At 41.0% G+C, this 21468-nt stretch overlaps 4 protein-coding genes across 4 annotated transcripts; all 4 read right to left on the bottom strand.

Annotated features, from left to right (window-relative positions):
• Positions 1–2311: 2311 nt before the first annotated feature.
• Positions 2312–3598, bottom strand: LOC121269162 (heat shock protein 30-like). Its single transcript, XM_041173679.1, has one exon. It carries the CDS (start codon positions 2965–2967, stop codon positions 2443–2445), a length of 525 nt encoding a protein of 174 aa, XP_041029613.1. The 5' UTR covers positions 2968–3598; the 3' UTR covers positions 2312–2442.
• A 3792-nt stretch (positions 3599–7390) lies between these two features.
• On the bottom strand, positions 7391–8448 carry LOC121269117 (heat shock protein beta-11-like). Its single transcript, XM_041173588.1, has one exon. The coding sequence runs from the start codon at positions 8237–8239 to the stop codon at positions 7580–7582; it is 660 nt and encodes a 219-aa protein (XP_041029522.1). The 5' UTR covers positions 8240–8448; the 3' UTR covers positions 7391–7579.
• Positions 8449–11149: 2701 nt separating this feature from the next.
• On the bottom strand, positions 11150–12076 carry LOC121269174 (heat shock protein beta-11-like). The gene has a single exon (XM_041173696.1). The coding sequence runs from the start codon at positions 11919–11921 to the stop codon at positions 11262–11264; it is 660 nt and encodes a 219-aa protein (XP_041029630.1). The 5' UTR covers positions 11922–12076; the 3' UTR covers positions 11150–11261.
• Positions 12077–18509: 6433 nt separating this feature from the next.
• LOC121269144 (heat shock protein beta-11-like) lies at positions 18510–19503 on the bottom strand. The gene has a single exon (XM_041173641.1). It carries the CDS (start codon positions 19346–19348, stop codon positions 18728–18730), a length of 621 nt encoding a protein of 206 aa, XP_041029575.1. The 5' UTR covers positions 19349–19503; the 3' UTR covers positions 18510–18727.
• Positions 19504–21468: the final 1965 nt, after the last annotated feature.

Below are 21468 nucleotides of genomic sequence, written 5' to 3'. Positions count from 1 at the left end.
TTCTGGGAGAAAAAAAACTTTCCTCACCTCTGTCTGAAATGGACGACCCCTTATTTTTAAACAATGGCCCCTAGTTCTAGATTCTCCCATAAGAGGAAACATTCTCTGCACATCCACCCTGTCAAATCCTCTCGGGATCTTATATGTTTCAATGAAGTCGCCTCTTCCTCTTTGAAACTCCAGTGGGTACAAGCCTAGCCTGTCCTCATAAGGCAACCTGCCTATTCCAGGCATAAATCTGGTAAAACTTCTCTGAACCGCTTCAGATGTGATCTCAACAATATTCTGTATAACAAGAGATTAACCTCCCTATTTTTGAATACAATTCCCCTCGCAACATTGTATTAGCTTTGCTAATTTCTTGCTGCACCTCCATAGCAGCCTTTTGTGATTCATGCACTAGGACACCCAGATCCCTCTGCATCTCAGAGCTCTGCGATCTCTCACCATTTAGATAATATGCCTCTTTTTTATTCATTCTGCCAAAATGGACAACCTCACCTTTTCCCACATTGTACTCCATTTGCCAGATCTTTGCCCACTCCCCTAACCCATCTATAACCTTTTGTCGCCTCCTTGTGTCATGTTGACAAAAAAGTTTCCTACCTATCTTTGTACCATTTAAAAATGGAATAGTTACAAATAAAGCTGTTGTGTACTTCACAATTCCTAAAATCTGTTGTTTGTTATATGTTTTGACATGACACTTGAAAATATAGAAAATTAATAATAAGTTACCAATTAATTTAGAATCTCTTAGCTCAAAATGAGGCCATTTGGTCCACCACACCTGCCTCAGATCTTTGGAAGTGCTATCCAATTACTCCCAACTCCCCTGCTCTTTCACTAAAACTCTGCAAATTATTACTTTGTGTAGGTATATATCCTTTTCCTTTTTGATAGTTGCCATTGAATTTACCCTTTCACATCTTCCATTCCAGTAACAAAAAACAACACAAATGAAAACAACTCATCTCCCCTCTGGTCTCTTCACTGAAAACATCAAAATTGACAACACATTATAGATTAAATATAGCAAAGTTTTAATTTTCTACTGTATTATAAAAATGAAGGGTCTACCATGAATGTTGTTGCAAAGCTCCCTATGTCACAACTTTCTAAATTGTTTCCATCACACAAGAGTCTCCTCTGATCTGCGACATAAATCTTCATTCCCAAGTGCGTTTTGGCAGCATTGGGATGAAACCCAGGTTTAGTATAAGTTCATAGTCTGATTTTATATTTGTACACTTTTTAACTAATAAATAAGCTGTGGCATTGCTCATGTATTCTGCAGCCTCTCATACGATTGTTGATGTTACCCACTGCCCAGCATCAACCTAAACACGCGAGGTGTTTACAGTAAAGTTACTGAGGTAACATAACTGCTGACTGACACTGCAAGAAATATTATACGTTATACTGATACTGTAAGATACAGATTCCTCATTGAAACGTGTAGGATTCTTTGACAGGGTAGGTGCCGAGAGGATGTTGCGCCTCATGGGGAAATCAAGAACAAGGGGTAGTTTAAAAATGAGGTAAGCCATTTAAGATGGAGATGAGACAAAATTCCTTCTCTCAGAGGGTCGATGATGTTTGTAATTTTCTTCCACAGTGACCAGTGGAGGCTGGGTCACGAATATATTGAAGGTTGTTTGACAGACTTTTGATCGACAATGGGGTCGAGTTATGGGGGACTGACAGGAAAATGGAATTAAAGCTACAATAAAATCGGTTGTGATCCAACTGAATAGCGAAGGAGGCTGGAGGGGCTAATTGGCCTATGCCTGCTCTTACCCCTTATGTCCTTATGTTGAAAGGTACAGGATCAGCAATATTATTTACCCGAAACTTTATATAAGTTATTTACTATGCTTGCAACATCATTTCCTTCCTAATTATTAATTTCAAAGAGGTAACCCCAATGAAGCAGGTTCCACCATCCAGTGATTGAGTGGTGCCCAGTGTGGTGTCTGTGTTGGAAGACAAGCTGTTGTTGCTGCTCATTGTGAGGCTGCAGGGTCATACAGAGATTTGGTGCACTGGGTCGGTGCAATAATTTGATATATTGTTTACTGGGCTCAGACCAGTTGGAGACAGATCTTGACAAATAGAATTTTTTCTCTGGGTTTTAGGTGAATCCAAATTAAAATATGTTTTTCTTCACTGAGAATATAGGAACTAAATGCCTAGTCTTTCCGCTGAGTCACTTTAGTTTCTTTATACAAGGTAAAAAAGGTGAATCATCACTATTATTTTCAAAAGTATTTATTTTTCCAAATACATATATATAAAAATAATCCACATGAATTCTGATAACAACAGAGTCCAGACTTACACATTAACAATTCATTTTCAGCATTATGCCTTCGTTTCATGGTCTCAGAAACTCATTTCTGCATTTATACCATTCTTACAAAAGATGACTGTAAATGAGATTTAATTGTCCATTTTTACTTCCTCCTCACTTTTCCTCTCAGCTTTTCCGCTCTCCAGTTTCTGTGCCTCTTGGCCAAGATTTAGCCAGGGACTGGTTGTTGTATCCGAGGTGATGTTGACGGGCACGGTTCTTTCATTCACAGCTGGCAGTGCCAGGCGTGGGGCTTGAACCTTTAACCGACCGTCCTGTGACAAACAGCAGTTAAGAGCTTCAGCATCGACATCTTCTGGCAGCTGAAATTCTCTCCTGAACTCTTCATATTTGTAGCTGGAAGAGCCGCTGCCATCATCACTCTTTTTCTCGTGTTTTCCTGTCACCAGCACTTTTCTTCCAAGTACTTTCACCTTCAGTTCTTCTGGGGAGAATCGCTGGACATCCAGGGACAGAGAAAAGCCATCTCCCTCCTTGTCCTCTGATTGTCTTTTACCTTCTTCATTATCATCAGGTCTGTTGTCCTGATTTCTTGGTTTTTCCTCCCAAAATTCTTTTGCCAGCTCCTCAAGAACTCGTTCCATGAAGTTCATGCTCTTTCTCGCTTCTTCCACCTGTTTCCACGTGTTGGATTCAAGTGGCTCACTGACCCTGTGTGGAACAGGCCACAATGTGTACACAGGCTGCTGGCACAGATGTAAAAGGTGGAAAGCCCGACAGCTCAGCTTTGTCTCTGCCTCTTCTCTCACTTCTCTCAAACCGACTGATGTGAACTCCCAGTCTTCAGCTTCTGATCTGCTGCAGCACTCAGAACACACACCTTATATATTCTACTCCCAGAAACCCAGACATTTCCAGAATGAACTAAACTTTGCTGGGTTTATAACACGTGAGCTGAAAATAAATGACATCTCATCCCAGCCTTGCTTTAATCAAGAATGACTCGGCTCAGTGACACCCACTGGAGCCGTTCCTGAGACTTCTGAAATGTACTCAGCCAGTGAGGGAATAGATGGGGGGAACAATGTTAGTGACTGACAGCCTAGCATCAGGTATAGCAAGTGCAAGAAAGCGAGATTTATGGAAAACCAGATGAGTTTAGCTTAATGAATTAGAAACTAATATCATGAGAGAATGAGGAGTTGGTCTTCAGCTTTCTAGTTTTTCTCTTTTGAATGATTTTTAAGATGTTAAAATGATATTGAGCAGAATAAGAAGGAATGAAATTCAAATCAGTTTGGATGAGATTAAGTAAAGTTCCGATTATAACCCAGAGGGAGGCATAGTTTTCTTATAATGTTGATAGTATAGATTTAGAAATGGAATACTTACAAATAAATCGGATGTGCACTTCTCAATTACTAAAACCTGTTGTCCGTTATGTGCTTTGATATGAGATTTCAAATAAACAAAATTAATAATAAATTACCGACAAATCTATAATCTCTCAGCTCAAAATGTGGCCATTTGGTCCACCATGCCTGTGTCAACTCTTTGAAAGTGCTGTCCAATGACTCCCGACTCACCTGCTCTTTTGCCTAAACTCAGCAAATTATTTCTTTGCAGGTATATATCCTTTTCCATTTTGAAAGTTGCCATAGAATCTACCCTTTCACATATTCCAGACCAGTAACAAGAAACAGCACATAATAAAACTGCTCAAGTTCCCAACATTATAACTTCTTAAATTGGTAAATGACAGTTTCCATCACACACAAGAGTTTCCTATACACTGCAACATAAATCTTTATTCTCAGATGTGTTTTGACAGTATTACGATCAAATACATTCCAGGTTCAGTATAAGTTCAAAGCCTGAATTTACTTTTGTACACCATTTAGCATTTTAACGAATAAAATAAGCTGTGCTGTTACTCACGTATTCCACAGACTGTGATATGATTTTTGATGTTTCTCACTACCCAGCATCAACCTAAACACATGAGCAATTTTTCTGTCTGTATAATACAGTAAATTTACTGAAGGAATGGAACTGCTGACTGACACTGGAGGAAATATTACACATCACACTGACCAAGTAAGGTACGGATCCCTTGTTAAAACAAAGGACAAAGAACAAGGAGAAGTACAGCACAGGAACAGGCCCTCTAAGCCTGCACCGATCATATTGCCTGTCAAACTAAAACATTTTGCACTTCCGAGGCCGTATCCCTCTATTCCCATCCTATTCATGTATTTGTCAAGGTGCCTCTTAAACACCACTATCGCACCTGCTTCCACCACCTCCTCTGGCAGTGAATTCCAGACACTCACTATCCTCTGCGTAAAAAACTTGCCCTACACATCTCCTCTAAAGTTTTCTCCTCTCACCTTACATCTATGTCCCCTAGTAATTGACTCTCCCACCCTGGGAAAAAGCTTCTGACTATCTACTCTGTCCATGCCACTCATAATTTTGTAAACTTCTATCAAGTCACCCCTCAATCTCCGTCGCTCTAGTGAGAACAATCTGAGTTTCTCCAACCTCTCCTCATAGCTAATAACCTCCAGACCAGGCAGCATCCTGGTAAACCTCTTCTGCACCCTCTCCAACACCTCCATATCCTTCTGGTAATGTGGTGACCAGAATTGCACACAATATTCCAAGTGTGGCCTAACCAAGGTTCTGTACAGCTGCAGCATGACTTCCCAGCTTTTATACGCAATACTCCTGTCGATGAAGGCAAGCATGCCATATGCCTTCCTGACTACCTTATCTACCTGCGTTGCCACTTTCAGTGACCTGTGGACCTGTACACCCAGATCCCTCTGCCCAACAATGCACTTAAGGGTTCTGCCATTTATTGTATAATTCCTTCCTGTATTAGACCTTCCAAAATACATTACCTCGCATTTGTCCGGATTGAACTCCATCTGCCATTTCTCCGCCCAAGTCTCCAACCGATCTAAATCCCATTGTATCCTTTGACAATCCTCTTCACTATCTGCAACTCCTCCAACCTTAGTGTCGTCTGCAAACTCACTAATTAGCCCAGTTACATTTTCCTCCAAATCATTTATGTATACTACAAACAGCAAAGGTCCTAGCACTGATCCCTGTGGAACACCACTTGTCACAGCTCTCCATTCAGAAAAGCACCCTCCACTGCTGCCCTCTGTCTTCTATGACCAAGCTAATTCTGTATCCATCTTGCCAGCTCACCTCTGATCCCGTGCGACTTTACCTTCTGTACCAGTCTGCCATGAAAGACCTTGTCAAAGGCCTTATTAAAATCCATGTAGATAACATCCACTGCCCTTCCATCATCGATCATCTTTGTCACTTCCTCGAAAAACTCGATCAAGTTAGTGAGACATGACCTCCCCTTCACAAAACCATGCTGCCTCTTACTAATACACCCATTTGCTTCCAAATGGTAGTAAATCCTGTCATGAAGAATCTTCTTCAATAATTCCCTACCACTGACGTAAGTCTCACCGGCCTGTAATTTCCTGGATTATCCCTGCTACCCTTCTTAAACAATGGAACAACATTGGCCATTCTCCAATCCTCTGAGATCTCACCCATAGCAAGTGAGGATACAAAGATTTCTGTCAAGGCCCCAGCAATCTCCTCCCTTGCCTCCCTCAGTACTCTGGGGTAGATCCCATCTGGCCCTGGGGACTTATCCACTTTAATATTCTTCAAGACGCCTAACACCTCCTCTTTTTTGATCTCAACATAATCCAGGCTATTTACACACTCTACCCTAAACAAATTGACCGCTAAGTCCTTCTCTTTGGTGAATACTGATGAGAAGTATTCATTTAGTATCTCTCCCATTTCTTCTGGCTCCACACACAGATTCCCACCTCTGTCCCTGAGTGGGCCTACCCTTTCCCTGGCTACCCTCTTGCTTTTTACATATGTATAAAAGACCTTGGGATTTTCATAAATCCTGGTTGCCAATGACTTTTCAAGATCCCTTTTAGCCCTCCTGACTCCTTGCTTAAGTTTCTTCCTACTTTCTTTGTATTCTCCATGGGCTTCATCTGTTCCGAGCCTTCTAGACCTTACGAATGCTTCCCTTTTCTTTTTGACTAACTTGACAATATCTTTCGTTATCCAAGGTTCCTGAAACTTGCCATGCTTATCCTTCATCCCAGTAGGAACATGCCAGTCCTGAATTCTTATCAACTGACGTTTGAAAGCCCCCCCACATGTCAGTTGTTGATTTGCCCTCAAACATCCGCCTGTGTAAGACACTTTGCTTATTGACAGGATAGATGGATAGACAGGATAGAGGATGTTCCCCCTCATCGGGAAGTCAAGAATTAGGGGCATTTTAAAAATAAGAGTTCTTCCAGTTAAGATGGAGATGCAGAGAAATTTCTTCTCTCAGAGGGACATTTGCGATTGGAACTCTCTTTCACAGTGAGCAGTAGAGCCGGGTCTTTGAGTTCATTCAAGGCTGTTAGACAGATTTTTGATTGACAATAGAGTCAAGGGTTATGTGGGGCAGAAAGGAATGTAGAATTACAGCCAGAAGTAGGTAAACCACAATGTAATTGAACGGTGAAGGAGCCTTGAGGGGCCGAATGGCCTGCGCATGCTCCTGTTCCAGATGTTCTTATGTTCAATAGTACAGGATCAGTCTTATTATTTCACAGAAACTTTATAAAATTTGCTTACAATGCAAGTAACTTTGCTTTTCCTCCCAGTCATTTATATCGAACAGGTAACCCCAATGAAAGAGGATGCCACCATCCAGTAAATGACTGGTGCCCAGTCTGGTGTCTGTGTTAGAAGACAGACTGTTGTTGCTGCTCATTGTGAGGCTGCAGGGTCATACAGAGATGTTGGTGCACTAGGTCTGTGCAATAGTTTGATATATTGTTTGCTGGACTGAGTTCAGTTGTACACAGATCTTGACAAATAGAATTCTTTCTCGGGATTTTTGTGATTCCAAACTAAAATGTGTTTTTCTTCACTAAGAATGCAGGAATTAAGTGTCTAGCTTTTCAGTTGTGTTGTATTAGTTTCTTTTTGTGAAGTAAAAAAGCTGAATCACCACTATTATTTTCAAAAGTATTTATTTTTCTAGATACATATCTATATATAAAAATAATCCACATGAATGCTGATAACACAGTTCAGACTTACAATTTAACAATTCACTTTCAGATTATGCCTTCATATCAATGTCTCAGAAATTCATTTCTGCACATAAAGAATCCGTACATCTTATTTAATGGTAAATGAGTTTTAATTGTCCATTTTTACTTCCTCCTCAATTTTCTTTGCATCATTCACACTCTCCAGTTTCTGTGCCTCTTGGCCAGGATTTAGCCGGGGACTGGTTGTTGTATCCGAGGTGATGTTGATGGGCACAATTCGTTCATTCACAGCTGGCAGTGCCAGGCGTGGGGCTTGAACCTTTAACCGACCGTCCTGTGACAAACAGCAGTTAAGATCTTCAGCATCGACATCTTCTGGCAGCTGAAATTCTCTCCGGAACTCTTCATATTTGTAGCTGGAAGAGCCGCTGCCATCATCACTTTTCTTCTCGTGTTTTCCTGTCACCAGCACTTTTCTTCCAAGTACTTTCACATTCAGTTCTTCGGGGGAGAAGCGCTGGACATCCAGGGACAGAGAAAAGCCATCGCCCTCCTTGTCCTCTGATAGTCTTTTACCTTCTTCATTATCATCAGGTCTGTTGTCCTGATTTCTTGGTTTTTCCTCCCAAAATTCTTTTGCCAGCTCCTCAAGAACTCGCTCCATGAAGTTCATGCTCTTTCTCGATTCTTCCATCTGTTTCCACGTGTTGCATTCAAGCGGCTCACAGACCCTGTGTGGAACAGGCCACAATGTGTACACAGGCTGCTGGCACAGACGTGAAGGGTGGAAAGACCGACAGCTCAGCATTGTCTCTGCCTCTTCTTTCACTTCTCTTAAACCGACTGATGTGAACTCCCAGTCTTCAGTCTCTGATCTGCTGCAGCACTCAGAACACACGCCTTATATATTCTACTCCCAGAAACCCAGACATTTCCAGAATGAACTAAACTTTGCTGGGTTTATGACACATGAGCTGAAAACAAATGATGTCTCATCCCAGCCTTGCTTTAATCAAGAATGACTCAGCTCAGTGACACCCACTGGAGCCGTTCCAGAGTCTTCTGGAATGTACTCAGCCAGTGAGAGAATAGTTGGGAGGAGCATTGTTAATGATTGACAGCCTCACAGAAGGCAGAGCAAGTATAAACACGAGATTTTTGGAGAATAAGATGCGTTTAACTGAATGAACTTTGAACAGATATTATGAGAGAATGAGGACTCTGTCTTTTGCTTTCTAGTTTTGCTGTTTTCATTTCTGAGTTCTGAGATGTTGAAGCGACATCTATCAATGAAAAAGAGTGAAATTCAAATCAGTTTTGTAAAAGTGAAGTTCGGGTTGAGGCATTAGTTCCGTTCTAATCCTAATAACATAGGTTTAAAAACAGAATAGTTTTTATAAAGCTGCTGTGTAGTTCATAATTACTAAAGCATGTTGTCCATTATTTACTTTGATATAAGATTTGCAAATGTAGAAATTTAATAATACATTATTGACAGGTCGAGAAAATTCCAGCTCAAAATTCTGTCCACCACCTCTATGTCAGGTCTTTGAAAGTGCTATCCAATTACTCCCGAATCCCCTGTTCTTTTGCCAAAACTCTGCAAATTATTTAGTTGCAGATATATATCCTTTTCCATTTTGAAAGTTGCCATTGAATCTACCCTTTCACTTCTTCCATTCCAGTAACAAAAAACAACACAAATGAAAACTGCTCATCTTCCCTCTGGTCTCTTCAACGATAACATCAACATTGACAACACATTATTGATAAAATGTAGCAATGTTTTAATTTTCTATTGTTTTATATTAAATTGATGAATATGAAGGCCCAGCCTATTAATGTTGTTGCAGAGTTCCCAACATCATAACTTCCTAAATTGGTAAATGACAGTTTCCATCACTCACAAGCGTCTCCTATGAACTGCAACATAAATCTTTATTCTCAGGTGAGTATTGGCAGCATTACGATCAAATAGATTCCAGGTTCAGTATAAGTTCATAGACTGGATTTACATTATTACATTATTTAACATTTTAACTAATAAATAAGCTGTGGCGTTGCCCATGTATTCCACAACCTGTGATACGATTGTTGAGCTTTCCCAATGGCCGGCATCAAAATAAACACACGAGCTGCTTGTCCACCAGTATCATGGAGTAAGTTTGAAGCAGGAATATAACTTCTATCTGGCACTGCAAGAAATATTACACACCATAGTGCTACAGTAAGATATCTTATCGAAACGTGTAAGATACGTTGGGCTTGATAGGGTAGCTGCTGAGAGGATGTTCTCCCTCATGGGGACATAAAAAATTAGGAGGCACGTTAAAAATAAGAGTTCTGCCATTTATGAAGGAGATGCAGAGACATTTCATCTCTCAGAGGGACGTTAGCGATTGGAACTCTCTTCCACAGTGAGCAGTAGAGCTGGGTCTTTGAGAATATTCAAGGCTGTTAGACACATTTTTGATTGACTGTGGAGTCAATGGTTATGGGGGGAAGACAGGAAGGTGGAATTCTGGCCAGAATTAGGTAAACATTGATCTAATTGAATGGCAAAGGAGGCTTGATTGACAATGGAGTCAAGTGTTATGGGGAGCAAGATGTAAAGTGGAGTTTAGGCCACAATCAGATCAGTCATGACCTAACTGAATCGTAAAGGAGGCTCAAGAGGCAGAATGGCCAACACCTGTTCCAACTCTTTATGTTCTTATATTCAGGGGTACAGGATCAGTAATATTATTTCACTGAGAGTTTATATAAGCTGCTTACAATGCAAGTAACTTTGCTATTCCTCTCTGTTATTTACATTGAACAGGTAACCGCAATGAAATAGGTTTGCATCATCCAGTAAATGAATGGTGTCCACTCTGGTGTCTGTGTTGGAAGACAAGCTGTTGTTGCTGCTCATTGTGAGGCTGCAGGGTCACACAGAGATTTGGTGCACTGGGTCTGTGCAATAATTTGATATATGGATTACTGGACTTAGTTCTCTCTGTTGGAAGACCAGCTGGAGCACAAGAGGGATTTGATGGTGTAGTGGTATTGTTGCTGGACTAGCAATCCCGAGATACAGTGTAATTCTCTGGGGACCTGGATTTGAATCCCACTGTAGCAGGTGGTGGAATTTGATTTCTATAAAAATTTGGAATTAAAAGTCTAATGGTGACTTTGAAACCATTGTTGTAAAACCCCAACTTGTTCACTAATGTCCTTTAGGGAAGTCAATCTGCTGTATTTACCTGGCTTACATGTGACTCCAAACCCATGGCAATGTGGTTGGCTTTTAAATGCCCTCTGAAGAAAGGCAACGAGGGATGAGTAATAAATGTTGGCCTGACCAGCAACACCCACATCCCATGAATGAATAAAACAAAAAGTTGCTGCTCATTGTGAGGCTGCAGGATAATACAGAGATGTTGGTGCACTGCGTCTGTGCAATACTTTGACATATTGTTCATGGACCAAGTTCGTTTGCAGGAAGATCTTGACAAATAGAATTCTTTCTCTGGGTTTTAGGTGAAACCAAATTAAAATATGTTTTTCCTCACTTAGAATACAGGAGTTAAGTGTCTAGCTTTTCAGTTGTGTCATAATCGTTTCTTTCTATAAGGGGAAAAGGCTGAATCATCACTATTATTTTCAAAAGTATTTATTGTACCAAATGCATACATAAAAATAATCCACATGATTGTTTATAACAGTACAGTACACACATAGAATTTAACAATTAATTTTAGCATTATGCCTTCAAATCATGGTCTCAGAAAATCAGTTCTGCACGTATAGAATTATTACACCTTACAAAAGATAACTGTAAATGAGATTTAATTGTCCATTTTTACTTCCTCCTCATCTTTCCTCTCATATTTTCCATTCTCCAGTTTCTGTGCCTCTTGGCCAGGATTTAGCTGGGGACTGGTTGTTGTATCTGAAGTGATGTTGACGGGCACGGTTCGTTCATTCACAGCTGGCAGTGCCAGGCGTGGGGCTTGAACCTTTAACCGACCGTCCTGTGACAAACAGCAGTTAAGAGCTTCAGCATCGACATCTTCTGGCAGCTGAAATTCTCTCCTGAACTCTTCATATTTGTAGCTGGAAGAGCCGCTGCCATCATCACTTTTCTTCTCGTGTTTTCCTGTCACCAGTACTTTTCTTCCAAGTACTTTCACATTCAGTTCTTCTGGGGAGAATCGCTGGACATCCAGGGACAGACAAAAGCCATCTCCCTCCTTGTCCTCTGATAGTCTTTTGCCTTGTTCATTATCATCAGGTCTGTTGTCCTGATTTCTTGGTTTTTCCTCCCAAAATTCTTTTACCAACTCCTCAAGAACTCGCTCCATGAAGTTCATGCTCTTTCTCGATTCTTCCACCTGTTTCCACATGTTGCATTCAAGCGGCTCACAGACCCTGTGTGGAACAGGCCACAATGTGTACACAGGCTGCTGGCACAGACGTGAAGGGTGGAAAGCCCGACAGCTCAGCATTGTCTCTGCCTCTTCTCTCACTTCTCTCAAACAGACTGATGTGAACTCCCAGTCTTCAGTCTCTGATCTGCTGCAGCACTCAGAACACACGCCTTATATATTCTACTCCCAGAAACCCAGACATTTCCAGAATGAACTAAACTTTGCTGGGTTTATGACACGTGAGCTGAAAATAAATGACATCTCATCCCAGCCTTGCTTTAATCAAGAATGACTCGACTCAGTGACACCCACTGGAGCCGTTCCAGAGACTTCTGGAATGTACTCAGCCAGTGAGGGACAGATGGGAGGAGCATTGTTAATGATTGACAGCCTCACAGAAGGCAAAGCAAGTGCAAACACAAGATTTTTTGAGAATAAGATGCGTTTAACTGAACAAACTTTGAACAGATATTATGAGAGAATGAGGACTCGGTGTTTTTATTTCTAGTTTTGCTTTTTACTTTGAACAGATATTATGAGAGAATGAGGACTCGGTGTTTTTCTTTCTAGTTTTGCTTTTTCATTGATTTCTGAGATGTTGAAGCGACATCTATCAATGAAAAAGAGTGAAATTCAAATCAGTTTTGTAAAAGTGAAGTTTGGGTTGAGGCATTAGTTCCGTTCTAATCCTAATAACATAGGTTTAAAAACAGAATAGTTTCTATAAAGCTGTTGTGTACTTCATAATTACTAAAGCATGTTGTCCATTATTTACTTTGATATAAGATTTGCAAATGTAGAAATTTAATAATACATTATTGACAGGTCCAGAATATTCCAGCTCAAAATTCGGTCCACCACCTCTATGTCAGGTCTTTGAAAGTGCTATCCAATTACTCCCGACTCCCCTGCTCTTCCGCCAAAACTCTGCAAATTATTCCGTTGCAGATATATATCCTTTTCCATTTTGAAAGTTGCCATTGAATCTACCCTTTCACTTCTTCCATCCCAGTAACAAAAAACAACACAAATGAAAACTGCTCATCTTCCCTCTGGTCTCTTCACCGATAACATCAACATTGACAACACATTGTTGATAAAATGTAGCAATGTTTTAATTTTCTATTGTTTTATATTAAATTGATGAAAATGAAGGCCCAGCCTATTAATGTTGTTGCAGAGTTCCCAACATCATAACTTCCTAAATTGGTAAATGACAGTTTCCATCACTCACAAGAGTCTCCTATGAACTGCAACATAAATCTTTATTCTCAGGTGTGTTTTGGCAGCATTACGATCAGATAGATTCTAGGTTCAGTATAAGTTCATAGACTGGATTTACATTTTTACACTATTTAACATTTTAACTAATAAATAGGCTGTGGCATTGCCCATGTATTCCACAACCTGTGATACGATTGTTGATGTTTCCCAATGCCCAGCATCAAAATAAATACTCGAGCTGTTTGTCCACCAGTATCATAGAGTAAATTTGAAGCAGGAACATAACTTCTATCTGGAACTGCAAGAAATATTACACACCATACTGATACAGTAAGATACAGGCCCCTTATTGAAACGTGTAAGATTCTTTTGAACTTGACAGGGTAGATGCTGGGAGGATGTTCCCCGTCGTGGGGACATAAAACATTAGGAGTCACTTTAAAAATAAGAGCTCTGCCATTTATGAAGGAGATGCAGAGACATTTCATCTCTCAGAGAGACGTTAGCGATTGGAACTCTCTTCCACAGTGAGCAGTAGAGCTGGGTCTTTGAGAATATTCAAGGCTATTAGACAGATTTTGATTGAATGTGGAGTCAATGGTTATGGGGGGAAGACAGGAAGGTGGAATTCTGGCCAGAATTAGGTAAACATTGATCTAATTGAAGGAGGCTTGAGGGGCCGAATGGCCCACACCTTTTGATTGACAATGGAGTCAAGCGTTATGGGGGGCAGGTTGTAACGTGGAGCTTAGGCCACAATCAGATCAGTCATGACCTAATTGAATGGTGAAGGAGGCTCAAGGGGCAAAATGGCCGACACTTGTTCCAACTCTTTATGTTCTTATATTCAGGGGTACAGGAGCAATAATATTATTTCACTGAGAGTTTATATAAGTTGCTTACAATGCAAGTAACTTTGCTATTCCTCTCTGTTATTTAAATTGAACAGGTAACCGCAATGAAAGAGGTTTGCATCATCCAGTAATTGAGTGGTGCCCAGTCTGCTGTCTGTGTTGGAAGATAAGCTGTTATTGCTGCTCATTGTGAGGCTGCAGGGTCATACAGAGATTTGGTGCACTGGATCTGTGCAATAATTTGATATATGGATTACTGGACTTAGTTCTCTCTGTTGGAAGACCAGCTGGAGCACAAGAGGGAGGTGATGGTGTAGGGGAATTTTTGCTGGAGTAACGACCCAGAGACACAGTGTAATTCTCTGGGGACCTAGGTTTGAATCCCACGGCAGCAGGTGGTGGAATTTGATTTCAATGAAAATTTGGAATTAAGAGTCTAATGGTGACCTTGAAACCTTTGTTGTAAAACCCCAACTTGTTCACTAATGTCCTTTAGGGAAGTAAATCTGCTGTCTTTACCTGGCCTACATGTGACTCCAAACCCATAGCAATGTGGTTGGCTTTTAAATTCCCTCTGAACAAAGGCAACTAGGGATGAGTAAGAAATAAAAAACAAAAACAGAATTACCTGGAAAAACTCAGCAGGTCTGGCAGCATCGGCAGAGAAGAAAAGAGTTGACGTTTCGAGTCCTCATGACCCTTCGACAGAACTTGAGTTTGAGTCCAAGAAAGGGCTCTAGCTCTAGTGGCTAGAGCTATACCTTGAGTGTCCTACCATCCGTTCTTAATTAGCACATTCGTTTAGATAATATCACCAACTTTAACACCTATGTGTTCATTTGTTCTATTGTTGTTGACATCTTTTGATGATCTGCTTCTATCACTGCTTGTTTGTCCCTACAACCACACCAGCGCCCCCCTCCACTTCTCTCTCTCTCTCTCTCTCCGCCCGCCCCACACACCTTAAAACAGCTTATATTTCAACTCTTTCTTGGACTCGAACTCAAGTTCTGTCGAAGGGTCATGAGGACTCGAAACATCAACTCTTTTCTTCTCCGCCGATGCTGCCAGACCTGCTGAGTTTTTCCAGGTAATTCTGTTTTTGTTTTGGATTTCCAGCATCCGCAGTTTTTTTGTTTTTATGAGTAATAAATGTTGGCCTGACCAGCAACATCCACATCCCATGAACGAATAAAACAAAATGTTGCTGCTCATTGTGAGGCTGCAGGATAATACAGATATGTTGGTGCACTCCGTCTGTGCAATACTTTGACATATTGTTCGTGGACTGAGTTCATTTGCGGGAAGATCTTGACAAATAGATTTCTTTCTCTGGGCTTTTGGTGAAACCAAATTAAAATATGTTTTTCCTCAATGAGAATACACGAGTTAAGTGTCTAGCTTTTCAGTTGTGTCATAAGCGTTTCTTTCTACGAGGGGAAAAGTCTGAATCATCACTATTATTTTCAAAAGTATTTATTGTACCAAATGCATACATAAAAATAATCCACATGATTGTTTATAACAGTACAGTACACACATAGAATTTAACAATTAATTTTAGCATTACGCCTTCATATCATGGTCTCAGCCAATCAGTTCTGCACGTATAGATTTCTTACACCTTACAAAAGATGACTGTAAATGAGATTTAATAGTCCATTTTTACTTGCTCCTCATCTTTCCTCTCATATTTTCCTCTCTCCAGTTTCTGTGCCTCTTGGCCAGGATTTAGCCGGGGACTGGTTGTTGTAACCGAGGTGATGTTGATGGGCACAGTTCATTCATTCACAGCTGGCAGTGCCAGGCGTGGAGCTTGAACCTTTAACCGACCGTCCTGTGACAAACAGCAGTTAAGAGCTTCAGCATCGACATCTTCTGGCAGCTGAAATTCTCTCCTGAACTCTTCATATTTGTAGCTGGAAGATCCGCTGCCATCATCACTTTTCTTCTCGTGTTTTCCTGTCACCAGCATTTTTCTTCCAAGTACTTTCACCTTCAGTTCTTCTGGGGAGAATCGCTGGACATCCAGGGATAGAGAAAAGCCATCTCCCTCCTTGTCCCCTCGTTGTCTTTTGCCTTTTTCATTATCATCAGGTTTGTTGTCCTGATTTCTTGGTTTTTCCTCCCAAAATTCTTTTGCCAGCTCCTCAAAAACTCACTCCATGAAATCCATGCTCTTTCTCGCTTCTTCCACCTGTTTCCACGTGTTGCATTCAAGTGGCTCACAGACCCTGTGTGGAATAGGCCACAATGTGTACACGGCTGCTGGCACAGACGTGATGGGTAGAAAGCCCGACAGCTCAGCATTGCCTCTGCCTCTTCTCTCACTTCTCTCAAACCGACTGATGTGAACTCCCAGTCTTCAGTCTCTGATCTGCTGCAGCACTCAGAACACACGCCTTATATATTCTACTCCCAGAAACCCAGACATTTCCAGAATGAACTAAACTTTGCTGGGTTTATGGCACGTGAGCTGAAAATAAATGAAGTCTCGTCCCAGCCTTGCTTTAAACAAGAATGTCTCGACTCAGTGACACCCACTGGAGCCGTTCCAGAGACTTCTGGAATGTACTCAGCCAGTGAGGGAATAGATGGGGGGAACAATGTTAGTGATTGACAGCCTAGCAGCAGGTAGACTGTGCAGGAAATTGAATTTTGTGATGGACAGGATTTGTTTATGCGAATGAAATATAAACTGATGTTATGGGAGAATGCTGAGTCCATCTTTGGCTTTCTAGTATTGCTCTTTTTAGAGATTTTTGAGATATTAAAGTGACATTTAACTGTGTAATAGAGCGAAATTCAAATCGGTTTGTTTTATGTGAAGTTCAGATCGAGGTATTAGTTCTGTTCTATTCGTAATAACAGATTTTAAAAAATGGAATAATTACAGATGAAGCTGCTGTGCACTTCAAAGTTACTAAAACCTTTTGTCTGTTACGTGTTTTGTAATGGGATTTTCAAATATTAAAAATTAACATAAATTACCGATTGATCTAGAACCATTTAACATTTGAACTAATAAATAAGCTGTGGTGCTGCCCATGTGTTCCACAACCCTGTGATACGATTGTTGATGTTTCCCACTGTCCAGCATCAGCCTAAACACACGAGCTGTTTATCTCTCAGTATAATCCAGTAAATTTACTGAGGGAACATAACTGCTGCCTGTCTGAAAGAAATATTACACACCATACTCATACAGGAAGATACAGATCCCTCATTGAAATGTGTAAGATTCTTTGGGGATTGTCAGGGTAGCTGGTGAGAAGATATTCCCCCCCAGGGGGAATCAGGAACTAGGTGGCAGTTTAAAAATAAGAGCTGTCCCATTTAAATGAAGATGCGGAGAAATTTCTTCTCTCAGAGGGTCGCTCGTGTTTTGTCTATTCTTCCCTAGCGAGCAGTGTCATGCTGGGTCATTGAATATATTCACAGGCTGTTTGACTGATGTTTGAAAGACAATGGAGTCAAGTGTTATGGGGGGGTCAGACAGGAAAGTTTAGGTGAGGCCACGATCAAATCAGTCATGATCTAATTGAATGGTGAAGAGCAGAATGGCCTACGCCTGTTCCTATTCTTTATGTTCTTATGTTCAGGGGGACAGAATCAGTCATATTACTTCACTGAAACTTAATAAAAGTTGCATACAATGCAACTAACATTGCTTTTCCTCCCAGTTATTCCTCTGGAATAGATAACCCCAATGAAAGAGGATTCCACCATCCAGTGATTGAGTGGTGTCCAGTCTGGTGTCTGTGTTGGAAGACAAGCTGTTGTTGCTGCTCATTGTGAGGCTGCAGGGTCATACAGAGATTTGGTGCACTGGGTAGGTGCAATAATTTGATATATATTTTAACGAACTGAGTTCAATTTCAGACAGATCTTGACATAGAGAATTCTTTCTCTGGGTTTTAAATTAATTCTAGTTAAAATGCCCTGAATTTTTGTGATGACAGGGAAAGACGCTCTAGCTGCATGAAGCTTCCTGGGACTAAGACCCTTGATGTGGAGCAAAAGGTGTCAGGGGTCCGGGTGGGGAAGGTAGGGAAGGCCTGGGGAGTCGCAATGGGGGGGTCAGGCTCTTGGACGATAGGCCGGCAGGGGAGGGAGGTCCAGAGGTCACCAGGAGCACAGGTGAGGACACCTCCAGTCAGAAGGGGACTTCTGATGTGAGTCACCGACCAGCCCCATTCCCACTCGAGATCAAAATCTCTTCATTTACGGGTTTTCCCACCTGAGCTGTCATCAGCGCGCCAGCCTAAAGATTGAGGTTGGCAAGAAACAGCCCTTAACTGGCATTAAGGGCCTTAGCTGTGGTAAGACCAGGGTTCCACTCTGAACCCATGCCCGATCCAGTGTAAAATCAGTGAAAGGTCGGGGCAGGCAGGACCCAAAGGGAATCCGTCCATCCAATTACACGCTCCCCCCACACCGTCTCCACTCCCGCTGGGCATGGAGGAGCGTAAAATTCTGGCCAATGTGGGTTTTTGTTACTGACTGTAAAGGAAGTAAGTGTCTTGTTTTTCATTTGTTTTAATTTTATATGAAGTGAAAAAGTGAAATCATCATTTTTTCAAAAATATTTATTGTTCCAATATAAATCTATATATAAATAATCCATATGAAGGCTGCTAACAGCACAAACATACAAGATGAAAACAATTAAGTTTCAACATAAGGCCTTCATATCATAGTCTCAGAAACTCAGTTCTGCATATAAACCACTCTTACATTGTACAAAAGTTAACTGTAAATGAGTTTTCATTGTCCATTTTTACTTCGTCCTCTTCCTTGTTCCCCTCATTCTTTTCCACTCTCCAGTTTCTGTGCCTCTTGACCAGGATTTAGCCGGGGACTGGTTGTATCCGAGGTGATGTTGACGGGCACGGTTCGTTCATTCACAGCTGGCAGTGCCAGGCGTGGGGCTTGAACCTTTAACCGACCGTCCTGTGACAAACAGCAGTTAAGATCTTCAGCATCGACATCTTCTGGCAGCTGAAATTCTCTCCTGAACTCTTCATATTTGTAGCTGGAAGAGCCGCTGCCATCATCACTTTTCTTCTCGTGTTTTCCTGTCACCAGCACTTTTCTTCCAAGTACTTTCACCTTCAGTTCTTCTGGGGAGAATCGCTGGACATCCAGGGACAGACAAAAGCCATCTCCCTCCTTGTCCTCTGATTGTCTTTTACCTTTTTCATTATCATCAGGTCTGTTGTCCTGATTTCTTGTTTTTTCCTCCCAAAATTCTTTTGCCAGCTCCTCAAGAACTCGCTCCATGAAGATCATGCTCTTTCTCACTTCTTCCACCTGTTTCCACACATTGCATTCAAGTGGCTCACTGACTCTGCGTGGAACAGGCCACAATGAGTACACAGGCTGCTGGCAAAGATGTGATGTGTGGAAAGCCCGACAGCTCAGCATTGTCTCTGCCTCTTCTTTCACTTCTCTCAAACCAACTGATGTGATCTCGCAGTCTTCAGTCTCTGATCTGCTGCAGCACTCAGAACACACGCCTTATATATTCTACTCCCAGAAACCCAGACATTTCCAGAATGAACTAAACTTTGCTGGGTTTATGACACGTGAGCTGAAAATAAATGACGTTTCATCCCAGCCTTGCTTTAAACAAGAATGACTCGGCTCAGTGACACCCACTGGAGCCGTTCCAGAGACTTCTGGAATGTACTCAGCCACTGAGGGACAGATGGGAGGAGCATTGTTAATGATTGACAGCCTCACAGAAGGCAGAGCAAGTGTAAACACGAGATTTATTGAGAATAAGATGCGTTTAACTGAATGAACTTTGAACAGATATTATGAGAGAATGAGGACTTGGTCTTTTTCTTTCTAGTTTTGCTGTTTTCATTGATTTCTGAGATGTTGAAGCGACATCTATCAATGAAAAAGAGTGAAATTCAAATCAGTTTTGTAAAAGTGAAGTTCGGATTGAGGCATTAGTTCCGTTCTAATCCTAATAACATAGGTTTAAAAACAGAATAGTTTTTATAAAGCTGCTGTGTAGTTCATAATTACTAAAGCATGTTGTCCATTATTTACTTTGCTATAATATTTGCAAATGTCAATAATTAGTAATACGTTATTGACAGGTCCAGAATCTCTCAGCTCAAAATGAGGCCATTCTGTCCACCACATCTATGTCAGGTCTTTGAAAGTGCTATCCAATTACTTCCGACTCACCTGCTCTTTCGCCAAAACTCTGCAAATTATTTCATTGCAGATATATATCCTTTTCCATTTTGAAAGTTGCCATTGAATCTACCTTTTCACTTCTTCCATTCCAGTAACAAAAAACAACACAAATGAAAACTGCTCATCTTCCCTCTGGTCTCTTCAACGATAACATCAACATTGACAACACATTATTGATAAAATGTAGCAATGTTCTAATTTTCTATTGTTTTATAATTAATTGATGAATATGAAGGCCCAGCCTATTAATGTTGTTGCAGAGTTCCCAACATCATAACTTCCTAAATTGGTAAATGACAGCTTCCATCACTCACAAGAGTCTCCTATGAACTGCAACATAAATCTTTATTCTCAGGTGTGTTTTGGCAGCATTACGATCAAATAGATACCAGGTTCAGTATAAGTTCATTGACTGGATTTACATTATTACACCATTTAACATTTTAACTAATAAATAGGCTGTGGCATTGCCCATATATTCCACAACCTGTGATACGATTGTTGATGTTTCCCAATGCCCAGCATCAAAATAAACACACGAGCTGTTTGTCCACCAGTATCATAGAGTAAATTTGAAGCAGCAATATAACTTCTAGCTGGCACTGCAAGAAATATTACGCACCATAATGATACAGTAAGATACAGGTCCCTTATCGAAACGTATAAGATTCTTTGGGGCTTGATAGGGTAGAAGCTGAGAGGATGTTCCCCCTCATGGGGACATAAAACATTAGGAGTCACTTTAAGAATAAGAGGTCTGCCATTTATGATGGAGATGCAGAGACATTTCATCTCTCAGAGGGACGTTAGCGATTGAAACTCTCTTCCACAGTGAGCAGTAGAGCTGGGTCTTTGAGAATATTCAAGGCTGTTAGACAGATTTTTGATTGACAGTGGAGTCAATGGTTATGGGTGGGGAAGGCAGGAAGACGCAATTCTGGCCAGAATTAGGTAAACATTGATCTAATTGAATGGCAAAGGAGGCTTGAGGGGCTGAATGGCCTAAACCCTTTGATTGACAATGGAGTCAAGTGTTATGGGGAGCAGGTTGTAAAGTGGATCTTAGGCCACAATCGGATCAGTCATGACCTAACTGAATGGGGAAGGAGGCTTGAGGGGCAGTATGGCCGACACCTGTTCCAACTCTTTATGTTCTTATATTCAGGGGTACAGGATCAGTAATATTATTTCACTGAGAGTTTATATGAGTTGCTTACAATGCAAGTAACTTTCCTTTTCCTCTCAGTTATTTACATTGAACAGGTAACCGCAATGAAAGAGGTTTGCATCATCCAGTAATTGAGTGGTGCCCAGTCTGCTGTCTGTGTTGG

Source organism: Carcharodon carcharias, chromosome 23 (assembly GCF_017639515.1).
Source record: "Carcharodon carcharias isolate sCarCar2 chromosome 23, sCarCar2.pri, whole genome shotgun sequence".
NCBI classification, from domain to species: domain Eukaryota; kingdom Metazoa; phylum Chordata; class Chondrichthyes; order Lamniformes; family Lamnidae; genus Carcharodon; species Carcharodon carcharias.
This window is presented reverse-complemented; position numbering and strand designations above follow the sequence as displayed.